This window comes from Camponotus vicinus, unplaced genomic scaffold (genome assembly GCF_025532165.1).
Source record: "Camponotus vicinus isolate PSW18456_S1 unplaced genomic scaffold, iyCamVici1.0 SCAF_4, whole genome shotgun sequence".
NCBI lineage: Eukaryota > Metazoa > Arthropoda > Insecta > Hymenoptera > Formicidae > Camponotus > Camponotus vicinus.
The window spans coordinates 2,291,873-2,308,728 of NW_028141976.1; the positions used below are offsets into that span (position 1 = coordinate 2,291,873).

At 42.3% G+C, this 16,856-nt stretch overlaps 2 protein-coding genes across 2 annotated transcripts; both read right to left on the reverse strand.

The window, feature by feature from the left end:
- Positions 1–8,907: 8,907 nt before the first annotated feature.
- LOC145970488 (uncharacterized) lies at positions 8,908–10,062 on the reverse strand. Its single transcript, XM_083097308.1, has one exon. The coding sequence runs from the start codon at positions 10,059–10,061 to the stop codon at positions 8,979–8,981; it is 1,083 nt and encodes a 360-aa protein (XP_082953434.1). The 5' UTR covers position 10,062; the 3' UTR covers positions 8,908–8,978.
- A 4,809-nt stretch (positions 10,063–14,871) lies between these two features.
- LOC145969866 (uncharacterized) lies at positions 14,872–16,856 on the reverse strand. Its single transcript, XM_083096161.1, has 2 exons — positions 15,378–16,856; positions 14,872–15,225 (listed from the first exon to the last, which is right to left on the reverse strand). Exons 1-2 carry the CDS (start codon positions 16,854–16,856, stop codon positions 14,872–14,874), a joined length of 1,833 nt encoding a protein of 610 aa, XP_082952287.1.

Here is a 16,856-nt window from a genome sequence, read left to right on the forward strand (position 1 = left end):
ATCGTGGTTTCTCTAGCTGGGAGGCGGCTTTCACGGTCCATGAATGCTTAGTCGTGCTATGCAGCAGAGGAAATTCATATAGATCCCAAGATCTGAAACTCATGTTCAAGTATCGTCCGCTTTCCAACATTCGCAACATCGACAATTTATTAATCTCGTTCAATATTACATGAGGCATACGCCACTGTATCTTGAGTAATTCAATCTCAGCTTCCGACGATGGGTGTCCGAATAGACAATTATTATCGTTGCGCGAACGTATCAAAATCAATTCGTGACGAGCATTAATCACAACGCGTTTATAATCTTCGCAAAATCCCAGCAACATGTTGAGCGGTACGCAATAGTTGAAATAATTTTTGTCACCGTTGTACGTCAAATCCCACGCAGCGTTCTTCAAGTTTATACTTTTCTGGTGCGTTAGAGAGACATAATTTTTGAGCGTCGAAGTTATTCCAACATTTCTGTTGCGATCAATCTCTACTCCATCGAGTTCGTATCGAAGCTCATCAAACATGAATGCGGCGCAATTGTTTCCCAATACAACCTTCATTTCGTCATTCGCTTTACGCACATTAAACCTTCCCTCGATGTAAAGAAAGCTTTCGCACGGTAACGTGTACAAATCCTGATGTTGTATAGGTATTCGTATCTCATCGCTGTATCCAAGCGTCGTATTGGCGTACGGATTGTACGTATGAGTCTCAATCTTGACGATGCGATCGTCAAAGACTGGCTCACCTCCGATATTCAAAATATCAATCATTCTTTTCGTACGATGAATCCCAATGATTTTAAAAATTCACGATTCAACGCGCTCAGCTTCTTCTTAATGGCTATCTTATTATTGTCACCCGATACCGCAATAGTATTGTCCCTCGTAAAAGTATTGTCTCTCGCGTGCTCCGTTTCGTTCAGCACGAGCATACTATGTTTGTCGCCGCCGTATATGCAATCTTACGGTAATTTCCTCTCCTCGAAAATCGAGCAATCGACCTTTTTGATCCACAATACGTATCGTTAAATCCGTAATGCTCCGTACGATGATCGGCAGATAAATGATCTGTGCCGGCGTTTCCGATATCTTATATCCTGGCGATACGCTCGGTGAAAATTCATGTATTGTGTGTACGCGCATGCCATTGCTGTACGCACCAGTAGTCATGTTACATTCTATACGAATAATATTTACGTTTATAATATTAACCGGTTCGTCCGATTCGTACCACTCGCGAGGTTGCAATATACGATTCGACGAGAATCCAAGCAAGGATCCTACATTGTCGGGTTTGGTAAAGTTTATTCTGTAGGCACATTTGATTTCGCTCTTTAGCGTGCTATGATTGGCGCGAAGCGCTATTGGATATTCCTCATCATAATCGTTTTCAACATCTCTGGAAAGGTGTTCATCTTGCAAAATTGCACGTTTGAGATAGTCATTTATAGCGTGCAATTCGTACGATCCTTCGGGAATCGTAATTTCCTTGTCGTCGTTGCCAAAGTAAAATTTATTATTCGAAAAATTTACGTTCGGAATCGTATGATAAGTTTCAAAATCCGTTAATCCAAGCTCGTAATCGGCATCGGTCAAATCTATAGCGGGAAAATAGCTTACAGCGAGAACGCTGCTTCTGCCAGTCAACGTAAGTGTCAGTGACATGTCGAACGAATACTGAGTCGTGACGATGGATTGTTAGGCTTTAAATTGATCGTCGACTGTTTGAAGAAATTTTAAACACAACTGTCCACAGATGCTCTGATTGTAACTTTGATAAGATGCGTAATTGTATTCAATTTTCACTCGTCCGAAATATCGCACAAGTTCCTTGGGTGGTCGAAGGTTTCCAAAACTATCGAAATATACGACACGATCTCCCCTCTTTGCGTACGCTACCCAATGAGTACCGGGACCATCAACGTCATCCAAATTGACGATACCGCTCTCGTTTCGTCGTACACCGCTTATCGGTAAATTATTGCGCATGAAAACACCTCTAAAGAAAGATATGTGCATACGTTTTGCCAATTGTTCCAATTGCACGTTAGTTGTCGCACCCGTAGGCATTTTTAATGTTTTTTCGACGTTTTTTTTTCTCTTAGACTTTGTTGAGAATCCCTGTCCACGCTTGTACGGAGCGAGATAAAGTCCGCGACCTTCCATAGCGCGATTGTGACGCTGCAACTCTTCCAGCTGACGTTGCGCCGCCTTGCTATCGTTTACCGCCTTTGCGATTCCCGCCGCACCGCCGACCAAAGAACCGACAACTCCCAACAACGGTAAAAGTGATAAAATACCACCGCGTTTCGCTACTGGAAGTATTCGTTTTTTCCTCCTCTTTGTCGTCGATGGCTTTTTCATCCCCATGCCGAGTTTTGTCTTTGCCTTCATTGCCGCCCAAACAGTCATAGCGGCTGCTCTTTCGCCAAGAGTCGAATCCCTCGCGGTAATGCGTTCTCGCGCTCTTGCAGCTAGTATGCGATCCGCGACGTGTCGTTGACCGAGCTCGTTGCTTCGCGAGTAAGCAATGTCGTGCTCGCGACAAGCGGCGTCCAATGGATTGATGCCTTGATCGCCTCTAGCCAATCGTTTCTCTAATCGAGTTCCCGGGCCGCAAAACTGATAACCGGGAATATGTAATTCGATGGGAAGCGCGTTTATCGCACGATTTAAGAGACCGCTACCTCTTACGATTCTCGCTGACATTCGTAGCAATCTTTTATTAACGGTGGCGGACCGTCGATGTGCGTTCGCTGCCACGGCTGATTGTAATGTCGCATGCACGAACGATATTGTTGAACCTCCGAATCAGCCTTTATATATTCTGGAAGCTTGTTCCACAATCGTTCCACGTAATCACCAAAATTTTGTAGTAAAACAATCTTTGGGATATACTGCAGTTGTTCGGCGGTAAGCCGGAAAATGTCTCTTTCATCCGACAGAAGGAGAAACATTTTTGATACTGAACGGTTTCGAGTTGAGACACCTCTATAAATAGGTCTCCCCCTCGTGATCATTCGCAAAATTGATTCGAAAGAGAAAACATGCGGTTCGTACGACAAGCGCGGATAATCAAAGTATCAAATTTCGACGATAGACTAATATCGGAGAAAAAAGTACGCAAGCATGGAAACATGCTACCGACTACTATACGCGGTATCGTTTGTGGCCCTTCAAACTGCGGTAAGACAAACGTGTTGATTAGTTTGATAGAAAGTCCGTATGGTGTACGTTTCGAGAACGTGTACGTATACTCGAAATCGCTTCAACAACCGAAATATAGATACTTGGAAAATTTATTAGCACCTATAGGCGAAATTGGTTATTTCACATTCTCTAATAACAGCGATGTCATTCCAGCGAGCGAGGCGCTTCCGAATTCCATCTTTATCTTTGATGACGTGGCATGTGACAAGCAAGATACGATAAGAGAATACTTTGCAATGGGTCGACACTCGAGCGTCGACTGTTTCTATCTTTGTCAAACGTACGCCAAGATACCTAAGCATCTTATACGCGACAATGCGAATCTTTTGATTTTATTTAAACAAGACGGCACAAATTTGAAACATGTGTACAACGATCATGTAAATACCGACATGTCTTACGACGATTTCCGCGCATTGTGTCAGAAATGTTGGCAACGCAAATATGGCTTCATAGTCATTGATAAAGACAGCACGTTGATCAATGGACGATATAGAAGAGGATTTAATGATTTCGCGATACCGTAAAGCGATCAGTCGTCATCGACACATCGATCAAGCATCATGAACGGCGATCATGAAAAGATTGCGAGAGAGAGATTGCAAAAATGAGCGAATCAATTCGCAAAAAATATCGCGCTTTGAAAACTGGTAAAATGGAGGAAGACGTTGCATTGGAAAGAAAATTTAAGCCAATTACCGAACCTTTAAAACAGCTTATCGAAAATACTGTGGAATCTGATGCACCAAAAATCGAGCCGTTGAGTTTGACATTTGGAGAGAAGCATGATGAAAAAATAAAAGAGTCGAAGCAAGGAATAAAGCGAGCACGGATAAATATGTCGATAAACGATTCGCCGATATATTCGACACCGAATCGATCAAAACGAAGGAAACAATTTTCTAATATCGCTACTGTTTCTACTCCGATAAAAGTACAACCGCGTCAAACAATGCCATCCCCGTCCGTCGAAGAAATTTATGAGACCACGCCCGATTCGTTTGTAACATCGGTCCGACATGAATTAGAAACGTCCGAAGGTCAGAAAACGTTCCGAGATCATTTTGGTCCACTAGCGCAAAAATATATAGGAACTATCATGAGTATTGATAAAAATAAGAGTATGGATTACGTCTACGGTGTTAAATTTACCAGCGAAGGAATGATGCTCGGTGATAAACGTTTCGATGTGGACATGGAAGATAATATAATTATCGATGGAATAAAATATACGGGATCCGAAGGTATCTACGATTTGATTTTTAGAAAATTTCCCAATCATAAAAAATACACTCAAGACGATTTGTATAAATATCAAAGTATATTAAAAGCAACAAATGCGCATAAACGTGACAACAAAGTTAATAATCCTATTAAAAGTAACAAAGGATACAAGTACAAATATATAATTGCACCATTATTCCCCGATAGAAAGGTGGGAAGAGGTATAGACGCGCCGCACACCATGATGCTAAGCGACAACATGATCGATTACGTGCATTGGAACGATCCCAACGAATTGGTAGATCGTTTGCGATTGCTGGACGCCTCGCGTTGAGCCGGCAACAATGCTCATGACAATGAAATCTTGTCAATTATCGAAGAACTTCGCGAGGCTGGCATTATTATAAATTAAACTATGCGTCAACGATACATGTCATTCGGTCAAAGTTCTCGGTACCGAAATGTCGATTAATAAATTTGGATTATCGCTCGGAACGTCGAATAATTTGTACTATCAATGGAATGGATTATTGAGAAATTACGTTCGCGATAACGCTCTCTGCCAGACTATTAGACGGCTTTGACGCAAGGTCGCGCAAGATTCAACGTGTAGCGCAACCGGAAACTGATATTGACGCCGTCAACAAACGATACGTGGATAAACTTTTGAGAGATCGACAGAGAGAAATTGAGCAAAAAATTATCACGCTTGAAACACGTGCAGGCGCTACGAATAATGATGGACGAGATAAAGAATGTGCTGAGATATGCAACATCTGACTCGACACAGTAAACGAGAGATACTAATATCGCAATATTAATTATGCCTCGATCAAACGTGCGAAAGAAGATAAACACCTCCGAAAAGCGACAACTTGTCGAGGAACTACATGCTCCGGCGAGAAGAAATTTTCCACGAAGACGCGTCATTGTACGCGGATACGACGATCTGTGGCAGGCGGACGTGGTCGACATGCGTTCGTATTCTCGACTCGACAAGGGTCATAAATACATACTCACAGTTATCGATGTGTTGAGCAAGTATGCGTGGGCCGTACCGCTCAAGAGTAAGAGCGGAAACGAAATGTCCGAAACGATCGCAAAGATTATTGGAGACGATAAAAGGTGTCCGAAAAATTTTCAAACCGACAGAGGAAAAGAATTTTACAACGCGAGTGTGCAGAAACTCATGAAGAAACACAACATTAATCATTACTCGACGTATTCCATTATGAAAGCCTCGGTCGTGGAACGATTCAACCGTACTTTGAAAAACAATATGTGGAAAATGTTTACGCTCAACGGAAATTACAAATGGATCGACGAGCTATCTCGACTCGTTGCAGAGTACAATACGCGAAAACATCGCACCATCGGTATGAGACCTGCCGACGTCACTCCAGCGATCGCCGAAAAACTTTTAAATACGGTGTATAGCAACGTAAAAATTGCGGCTCCGACAAAATTTAAAGTAGGCGATTCGGTACGCGTAAGTAAATACAAGACCATCTTTGAAAAAGGTTTCACACCTAATTGGACGACCGAAGTTTTTAAGATTGTCGAGGTGCAGAAAACTAATCCCGCGACATTCATACTCGAAGATTCGCGTGGAGATCCCGTCGCTGGAGGATTCTACGAATACGAATTACAACGCGTCGCTAATCCCGACGTATATCTCGTGGAAAAAATTTTGCGGGAAAAGGGTGATGACGTATACGTGAAATGGTTGGGAATGGATAAATTATACAACTCTTGGATACATAAAAATAGTGTATTATAAATATTTATTAAAATAATATACATATAAACTATATAAATAATTTAATATATAAATATTTAATAATATAAAAATATATAAAATGTATTAAATATAAAAATATATACATGGTTATGTACAAAATATACAATTAATAATAAATAAAATATACATTTATTTATAATGGTATTCTATAATGTCCCCATGGTAACGTATCGGTGGTTTCGAGTACGATATACCGCTTATCGTCGTACGGACTCAGAGCAATTTTCGTCTCGCAGATCGTGTATACTTGGTGCAGTTTAGATCGTATACACGACTGCTGACGCGTCATTTCAATTTCTTCTTTCAAACACCGCGTGTAGTCGTCAAACGTTATCGTTCTCGCAACAACGTTACTCTTGACACCTTTAACTTTCTTTGTGTCCTTTTTTCCATTCACTCGTAACGCGTACATCTTTGCTCTGAGCCCGACGAATTCGGTCATTATGGTACCGTTGTTTTCGTCCTTCATCAGGCCCGGTACCTTTTTATTTACAAGCGGTATACCGTACGCATTATCCACTGCATAATCGCTCGTGTCGAATCTGATGATATCGCGCTTCATATTCTCATACACATCCGCGCACTCAATGTGATATATGAGACTATCCGTATCGGTGTACATTACCTGGCATTTGTCGCGATACATTGGCGTCATATACTCGTGATGAAACTCGTACAAACATGTCTTGGATATGTCGAGTATGCACATACCCACGTAAATCGGTTTGTAGAATTTCACCTCGAGTTTGCGCAATTCCACAGCGATTAAGTTTTCTGAAAAAACGCTTCTGCTGTGGAAATTTGGTTTCGCGATCATTGCCTCTGCGCCATACCGACCATCCCACTTTGTTAATAATTTAACATCGACACGATTGCGCACATTTTCCATCGTTTTACCAAACACTGCATTGTTCATTAATTTATATAAATTTTTTTCGAAATCATTTTTAGCCAATGTTCTAAAATGTGTATTTAATTCTATGTAATTTCGAAGCCACGGAGATTGTGAAAACTGTAAAATTCGATGTATTTTTGTTACGCGAAGACCGTGACGCGTACACTGCTGCAGGTTGCGATAGTGTATCACGTAACGCTTCTTATCGTATAGCGTTGCAAGCAGTTTGAATTCCCGCTTGCCAGGTGGTTTGTCGTGTGTCGGGCAAAACGGCAGGTCAGTGTGCGCATCGTGAAGATGTTGCGGGTACTCGAGGTCCACTTCGAGGACATAGCCTGTAGGCGAATCTAGCGTGATGGATGATACGTCAAAATTGGTTATGTCGTCGACCCATTGAAAATCGGCATAGGGCAACGGTTGACACATTGCCCATCCGTACAAATTATTTACATCAAAGTACATCAGGTACGATGATGGTTTCGATGGATCGTACGACTCCATGTATTTGTTATTAGCGCGAGCGTATCTACCCGAACATTGACTCAGACCGCCGCGTATACCACGTTCGATGAACATAACCATGTCGATGTCAGTAAGCAGCTCGAACGTAATTTTCGTATGCTTCAACATGGCGTCCCACGTGTATCCGGGGAGAGTATAGTAATACGCGGGGTCGAGTCCGTAACTTTCGATACATTTATCTCGAAAGTTTTCGAAAATATCGGCTAATAACAAGACATCAATTTTACAAGTCGCTATATTCGCCTAGCGTCCGAATGGAGAATCGCGTCCAGATGTTCTCGGCGTGCGCGTAATCGCTCTCGGATACAGTGTCACCGGTCAAAGAACTGTAAAACGATTCGCGCGGTGGTAAACACGTATCTTGTCAACAGAGTCGATGTATTCGTACGGAAATACACCTTTTCGTGTTAACAAATTGAAATGTTCGGTAGATAAATTTTGATATTCTGATTTTAAAATTTTGAGTTTGTCTTTATCCAAAAACGATGCCAATTTGTCGAGACTCGATGCGAGAAATTTGTATGAATCGATGAAACGTAATTTTACATGATTTTTTGATTCTTCATCCATACAAACATCTTTTGTGAATGAAATATATTTCTCTTTTGTTATCGGAAGTAACTCGATTCTCCCTTCGAACGATGTGGCTATTTCCTCGATAATGAAATGTGAATCGTAACCGGATAAATTATGAAAAACTATTGGAATACAAAAAGATTCTTTATAATTTAAATTGCAATTTGAGTGTGCTGGACCTCTGTACCGCCCGGTCAGATGGCAATGATCGCGAACGCGTGTATCGTCTTGCACGAACGGTTTTTCGCATATATGACATTGAGTGGCGTTATGGAATTTTTCCCACTCTTCGGACGTCAAATTTACCATGGGGACATTTGTTTTTAAAATATTTTTTACACGTAACGCTAAATTTTTGAGGTCTTCGGCGAACCAAGCTATACAATCGGCGCTACGACGCGAATGATATGCCGATAAAAATTCGTCATACGAACAATGTACATAGTAAGCTATACTAAATACTTGGTGATGTTGATATGCGTTTTTCTCTTCATCCATCTTGGCCAAAACGCATTCCAGGTCGGCGTAGACCACAAATGGAAGCCGCTCCTTCCGATTAAAGTTATTGAACTCGAGCCACTTGTCCTTATCGCTCGGCAATCGGACAGCGCAATCGTTCATCTTTCCACAGTCGACCGTATGCAACTTGGCGTCCGAATCAAAGTAATGTAAGCATCTGTAAAAGAAAAATTTTTTAAAGATTTATATACAATTTGCTACATAACTTATAATTATTCAAATAATATAAATTAAACTTACCGGTCGCAGATATATTTCTTGTGCTCTTTTTTGCTCAATTGTGAGCTCACGAGCCGGGATAAATTCTTAATCCAAGTGAAATGTCCAACGCTGTTGTCGTCTTCAATGTACAGCAAGTTGATATGCTTATCCCGCTTCTGCTCCGTAAGACGCATCGGGACAATGCTGTTCTTGTCTTCGATGCTGTACACATTTATAGAAATGTCATTGGCAAGTTCAAAATTTTTTATTTGGTTCACAGTCACTGGAAACTCAATGTTCTGGAGATTCAGCACTGTCGTGTAATGCGGGTACGATGATTCCCGTTCCGCCTTTCTTTCGGCGGGGTATAGTGCGGCGACCACTGCCCACGCGAAACATGCATTGTCCTTTGATTGTACATTAATCACCGCTCTTTTCAACATAATCTCCCGCGGTAACTTAATGTGACATCCCGCACGCATAGGATTATACTTATTTATATTTACAGTTAAATTTAATATTCGCGACAAAGCCCACCCGCTGTCGCGTTCCTGAAACTCTTCCAGAGACGCTAGGGTGGGTTCGATAACGCGCCGTTCGTACCACTCGCGTAAATCGGATGTGCGAAAGAGTTCATAGTTTTTCGTGTTTATACTTTTATTGGCGCGTTTATCCCCAGCCACAAATTCACCGTTAAATATTGTGTTCATTTTCACATTATAATGTTTTTTCATAACATCCTTCACATGTTCCAACACAATGTCTTTGGCATCATCGAGAAACTGGCGCGGTTCGATGTGATTATAATTTATCACTGCACCAGTTAATATGCGGCTCTCGAACGCCGTATCAATCTCGCGCCACACAAGTCCATTTTGATGCGTGCTACATCCGGCACCCGTGTGTACGAAACGTCCACGTACCGAATTTTTCAACCCTTCGAGGCGCGCGATCCGAGCAATCAGCGATTGTCGATATCCGATCGATAATCGCGGTCGCTTGATGCGACTTTGCTCTTCCAACGACTCGATATACGTATCACATCGTTGCTCCCACACAATGTAGTCTTCCAATGAATTCACCAAAGTGGATTGCTCTCGCAAACTTTGTTCCTCCATATTGTATCAGACTTGCGAAATGCGCTTCCCAATGATAGTTCCGGATGTACTTTAGTTACTGGCGGGGTGTGCCTCTTTATCATGATTTATATACTGTCTCGTGCATATCATCGAACATTCTAGAATGATTTCATCTTAAAAATTCCCTGGAGTAGCGTCTGCAATTTAACCTTGATAATTTCACGTTTTGTCACATACATTTGAAAAATCTAACGTGGTTGCATCGGGAGCAGTCGTACATCGGTGCTTGATTTTAGCACATTCAGTTAAATCTTTGTCTAGGGGTGATGTGCGTTTTAACCTTGACGGTTAATCTTTGTTCCGATGCGCATCTTAACCTTGAAAATTTCACGTTTTGTCACGTACATTTGAAAAATCTGACGTGATTGCATCAGGAGCAGCCGTACATCGGCGCTCCATTTTAGCGCATTCAGATGACATCGAACATTCTAGAATGATTTCATCTTAAAAAATTCCCCGGAGTAGCGTCTGCAATTTGACCTTGATAATTTCGCGTTTTGTCACGTACATTTGAAAAAATCTGACGTGATTGCATCAGGAGCAGCCGTACATCGGCACTTGATTTTAGCACATTCAGCTAAATCTTTGTCTAGGGGTGATGTGCGTTTTAACCTTGACGGTTAATCTTTGTTCCGATGTGCATCTTAACCTTGAAAATTTCACGTTTTGTCACGTACATTTGAAAAATCTGACGTGATTGCATCAGGAGCAGCCGTACATCGGCGCTCGATTTTAGCGAATTCAGCTAAATCTTTGTTCTGGGGATGATGATGTCATCGCAGCCGTACATCGGCGCGACAAAATTTTAGAGGAAATTAAAATGTCGTGTCAGCAATAATCCCCTCTACATCGCAATTTGCGATACTATTTGAATTGATATTAATTCTAATACGATCAGTATTGCATCAATCGCGCGTGTGAAAGGTTCGCTGAAGAAATCGATATGAATTTTTACGTTCCGATTCGAAACGGTGAAACTCCACCGTGTAAGAAGCAAAAATGTGACATGTAAGTTTCGATCGTTTAAAAATTTTATTTATTAATTTTTTAAATATTGATCTAATTTATATATTTTTATAGCATTCAGCCTCGTCGTGCGACTCGCATACTTGGAAGAAGATATGCTCTAACCCCAACGTCGTACAAGTATTTGGACATTGGAATAAGCGTTGGAGCTGTGTCGTACGTGGAACTGATTCTCGGTGATAATCGAGGTAATCAAATAGTGTTGCCTTTTTCAACATGGAATTTGTTGATGCAGAAGCAAGCAGACATTGAACAATTTCTACAATCGACTGCTCTCCCATTAAGGATTGGAGATTTATCGATTGAAATGTATCAATCGAAAATTGTAAAACTCACATTATGTGACAATTCTTTGTACATGAAACCATTGACATTATTACATTTATTTAATTTTGAAAATTCTATCGATCATATGCACAATTGGTTATGTGAGAATACGTATCTCGTAAATGAAAAATTTAAACAATTTGAAACTGTTTTACGACGTAACAATATTACTACTGTATGCGATGCTGTAAAAACGATACGTGATAGTGACGTCTTTAACAGCGAATCAATAATCGATTGCGAATTATTAACATGTGCTGTAAATGATATTCTTTACGATGCGTGCAATAAATAATTATTTTTATTCCATCTATGATTTTAATTCTTTCCTTCCATACGAATAAGAATAGTTATACTTTTCTCAACACGCTCCGCTAAAGATGTAGAGAAATGCTGAGGTAGATGAGACGTGATGCTCTAGTTGGAATGAGACAAAAGATATTAAAAGATATATAATGAAGAGGAGCCTGCGACATTAGAATATTATTTCTTTCGTTGTTCTGTGCTTGTCACAAAGTTGTGGAGAGTGTGTGAGGAAGAAAAGTGAACAAAATTATGTGTATTCCTAAACCATACAAACCGAGGTCCGATCCTCGCTTTTACTCTGATCTCCCGAGAATACACATTGCAAAATGTTTCTGGACCGAATCCTACCAACGTCGAAACCGACACTACTGCAAGGATTGTCGGTACGGATTTTATCGAAATTATGCATTAAAACATAATTATTTCCACGGGTTTTTCGAGGGACCGTTTACACCGTTTAGGTGCTGTCACTGCGGCACGGAGATAACGGTGATAAGATCTGTCCTAGACTGCAAGGATTGTTACCAGGAATATTGTCATACGTTCCGTACCCTCAAGAGACAAGGATATGATGTAGATAATATGTCCATCATAGTATATAATACTGACCGAATGGAAATATGGAAGATACATTTTTTATCATCTGAACCTCCTAGTATAGAAGAGCAACGAGAGGAGTTGCTGGAACCTTATTACATGCTGCCTACTCAGAGCGAAAATTCGGCGACGCGTAACGAACTCTTCTTTCAAGAAACATAATTTGTAAGTAACTTTCAATTTATAATATATCAAAAGTTCTAAAATAAATTATTAAAAACTATTCAAATGTCTTTTTCTGTTCCAGGAGCGGCTCCACTCAGCCCGGCACATCGACCCTTTAGCATTCTAGGAGCGGCCTCCTCCTTAGCCCGGCGCAATTCCCCCAAATATATTATTCTTATTATTTTATTATTATATTATTATTATTATTTTTTTTAATTTTATATCATATATTATTATATATTAAGCGCACACATACACACACACACAAAATTGTATAGTACACGCACACATTTAAATAAATTTTATACTTTAATTTAAAAAAAAAAAGAAATGTATTTATTTACGCGCCTCTCCTTGCGCTCCCATCCTTTGTGTCTCTCTTGCGCTAGTTGTAAGAATTTATCGTTCTCTCTCTCTCGCTTTCGTAAGCGCTATCGTTCTAACAATAAGTCTCGCGTTAGTTGTAAGTCTCGCGATATCTTCGTTCTCGCTCGCACGCGTTATCTTAGCTATTATCGTTCTCTCTCGCATACGTTGTTCTCGCGATATTATAGTTCTCTTTCGTATGCGTTCTCTTCGCGCTATTATCGTTCTCTCTCATTCACAAGCTCGTCGCTATCACTCACTTACCTTTGCGTCGTCCTTCTCCCACCTATGCAGCATCTTACAATGCGTCGTCCTTGTTCCACGTTGACGTCATCCTTGTCGTATGTTGATGTCGTCCTTGTCACACTTGATGCCATCCTTGTCGCACTGTCCTCTTCACACACTTTACGCTATCCTTTTCAAACCAGTGCACCGTCCTTCTCACACGTGGACACATCGCGGGCCCGCCGCGGATCTTCCCTTCCCGCGCGGACCCCCTCGTCCATCGGTCGCGCCGCGGATCCCCCCTACCCGCGCGGACCCCCTCGTCCATCGCTCACGCCGCGGATCCCCCCTTCCCGCGCGGACCCCCTCGTCCATCGCTCACGCCGCGGATCCCCCCTTCCCGCGCGGATCCCCTCGTCCATCGCTCACGCCGCGGATCCCCCCTTCCCGCGCGGACCCCCTCGTCCATCGCTCGCGCCGCGGATCCCCCCCGTCCCCGCGCGGACCCCCTCGTCCATCGGTCGCGCCGCGGACCTCCCCCCTTACCCGCGCGTGACGTCACTCCCCGCACGTGACGTCATCATCCCCCGCATGTGACGTCATCATCCCCCGCATGTGACGTCATCATCCCCCGCACGTGACGTCACCCCCCCGCGTGACTTCACCCCCCTCTCGTGACGTCACCCCCGTGACGTCACCCCCCCGCGTGACGTCATCCCCCGGTTCCCCCTCGCCCCTCACCCCCCCTCGGAGCCCCTGGGTTAAAACCGGCCTAGACTCACTACTATCAATATTAATTTAGTTCATTTGTGAATTTATAGTTGAGGTTGTATTCTGTTACATATATTTTTATTTTATTAAATGATAATATGTATAAAATTCTCTCTCTCTCTCTCTCTCTCTCTCCCGGCTCTACAGGCACTCGTGGGCCCTTTTACAACAATCTGCCTCCACGCCGTCCTGTCCATCGCTGTCAACCTCCATGACTTTATCCTCATATCGTCCCCCACCTCATCGATCCACCTTCCTCTCGGCCTGCCCCTTTTCCGGGTCCCATATATTTTGCTGTCTAGTATTCTTTTGACACTTCTGTCACTGTCCGTCCGCATTATGTGTCCGGCCAATCTCAGTCGAGCTGCTTTGGCGCACCCCATGGATGTTCGGTTCTTTAAACAGGTTGTACAGCTCGAAGTTATAGCGTATACGCCATTCATTAGGACCATTGTTTATCGGACCATAAATTTTCCTCAGAATTTTTCTTTCGAAGCAGGCGAGTTGGTTTTTGACCTGTTCTGTTATTGTCTACGCCTCACATCCGTATAGTATAACAGGACGGATCAGTGTCTTATAGATTTTTATCTTGGTGGATTTCGATACCGAGCGGGATCTCATTATCGGTAGGAGTGCAAAGTATGCCTTATTGCCTTGGTTAATCCTCATTTTTATCTCCTCGCTTATTACATTATCTTTATTGACTAGCGTCCCCAGGTACTTAAATTCCTCCACCGCTTCAAAGGTACAGTCTCCACACACCAGATCCCTGCTCACCCTTGACTTATTCTTTGCGGTTGTGACTAGATATTTCGTTTTATCACTATTGATTCTTAAGCCAAATCTATCCGATTCCCTCCGCAATTCTTCATTCCTTTCAATATCTCCTCTTGATCTTCCTATTATGTCTAAGTCATCTGCGTATGCCAGGATCTGGACCGAGCGATTCATAATGTTTCCATCCGTTCTAACTTTAACTTTTCTAATGACAGCCTCCAAAGCGAGACTAAAAAGCATCGGGGACAATAAATCTCCCTGTCTTAGGCCTGTATTGATCCTGAACGTCGGCGAAACGTAGTCTTCCACTAATTCTGACCATACCTTCCGTGTATTGCACTGTTAGCTTGGTCATCCCGATGAGCTTCATCGGAATTCCAAACTCTCGCATGGCCTTCCATAGCTCGTTTCTATTCACGCTATCATACGCTTTTTCATAATCGACAAACAGGTGGTGAGTCTCGATCGATTGTTCATGGCACTTCTCCAGTATCTGATGGTAAAAATTTGACCTATCGTTGATCTGCCATGTCTGAAACCGCTCTGGTACTCTCCCAGGACCCTCTCCGCATATGGAACCATCCTATTAAAGATTATCCTTGATAGTATCTTATATGCCGTGCACAACAGTGAGATACCCCGATAGTTTCGGCATTCCAATCTGTCTCCTTTCTTGTATATAGGGCATATAATGGCAGACCTCCACTCTAGTGGAAGAGTTTCCTGTCTCTACACCTCGCGGACCAGATCATGGATTGTTGTGACCATCCTCATGCCTCCACTTTTTATTAGCTCGTCCGGGATGTCATCTATTCCTGCGGCCTTGTTCCGTTTAATCTTTCCTATGGCCTCTATTATCTCTTCTAGTGAAGGCGCGTCATCGTTGTTTTCATCCTCTTGGTTGGTGCTTAAGTTACTCATATTTTCCTCCATCTCCACGTCTGCGTTCAGCAGGTCCTCAAAGTAATTTGTCCATTCTTTCAGGCATTGCTCCGGTTCCACCAGAACTCTTTTGCCACTTCTATCTCTACATATTCCGGCCGGAGCTTTGTATCCATTTCTCTTATTATTTACTTTTTTATAGAAGTTCCTAACTTCTGCACTTTTTTTGCTCAAGAGCTCGATTTCCTTCAGTAGACCCTCATCGTGGAGCCTCTTCTTCTTCCTTGTAATCTTCTTCGCTGCTGCCCTTTTCCGCGCATATTCCATTTTCATATTTTGTGTCCCGCACTGCAACATTCTTATGCGTGCTTCATTCCTTTTATTTATGGCCGTCATACATTCTTCATCGAACCACTCTTCCCTCGCGGGGAATTTTTGCTTTCCAATTACTTCGCACGCTGCTTCTTCTAAGACAGTTTTTAAGACTATCCACTTTTCTTCCACTTCTCCACCATCCAGTCTGCTTTCTGTCAATCTACTGGCTACAGCTTCTTCGAATTTCTCTCTGACTCCCGCTTCTCTCAATTTCTTGAGATTCCACCTTTTGGTGTCACTCTTTATATTGCACTTTTTTGCCGCTAGTCTGGCTCTGTATTTCATTCTTATCATAAAGTGGTCAGAGTCTATGTCGGCTCCTCTCATTGTTCTTACATCCATTATTGAGCTTACATGACGGCTTTCTACAAGGATATGATCTATTTGGTTCAGAGTTGAACCACCCGGGGAGCGCCATGTATATTTATGAGCCGCCTTATGTGGGAAGAGAGTGGATGCAATCACCATTCCTCTGGACACAGCAAAGTCAATCAGGCGTAATCCATTTTCGTTTGACAAATCATGGGCACTATGCGGGCCTGTTGTTGATCTTGATAGCGATTCCTGTCCTACCTTAGCGTTGAAATCTCCCACTATGATTTTAGCATCATATCTTGAGACTCCATCGTACTCTTTTTCAAGTTGTGCGTAGAACTCTTCTTTTACTTCATCACTTTTGTCCAGTGTAGGAGCGTGTACACTTATTATAGTGATGTTTCGGAAATGCCCTCTTATCCTTATGGAACAGATTCTTTCATTTACTGGTGTGAAGCTCATGACCCTGTCTACCATCTGTTTGTGTACAAGGAATCCCATATCAAACTCGTGTCTATCTCTGGTTCCGCTGTAATACAGAGCGTGACCTTTCTTTAAGATTCTGCCCTTGTCCGGCCATCTGGTTTCTTGGAGTGCCATGATCATGATTTTATATCTTTCCAGCTCTTGAATCAACGCCAT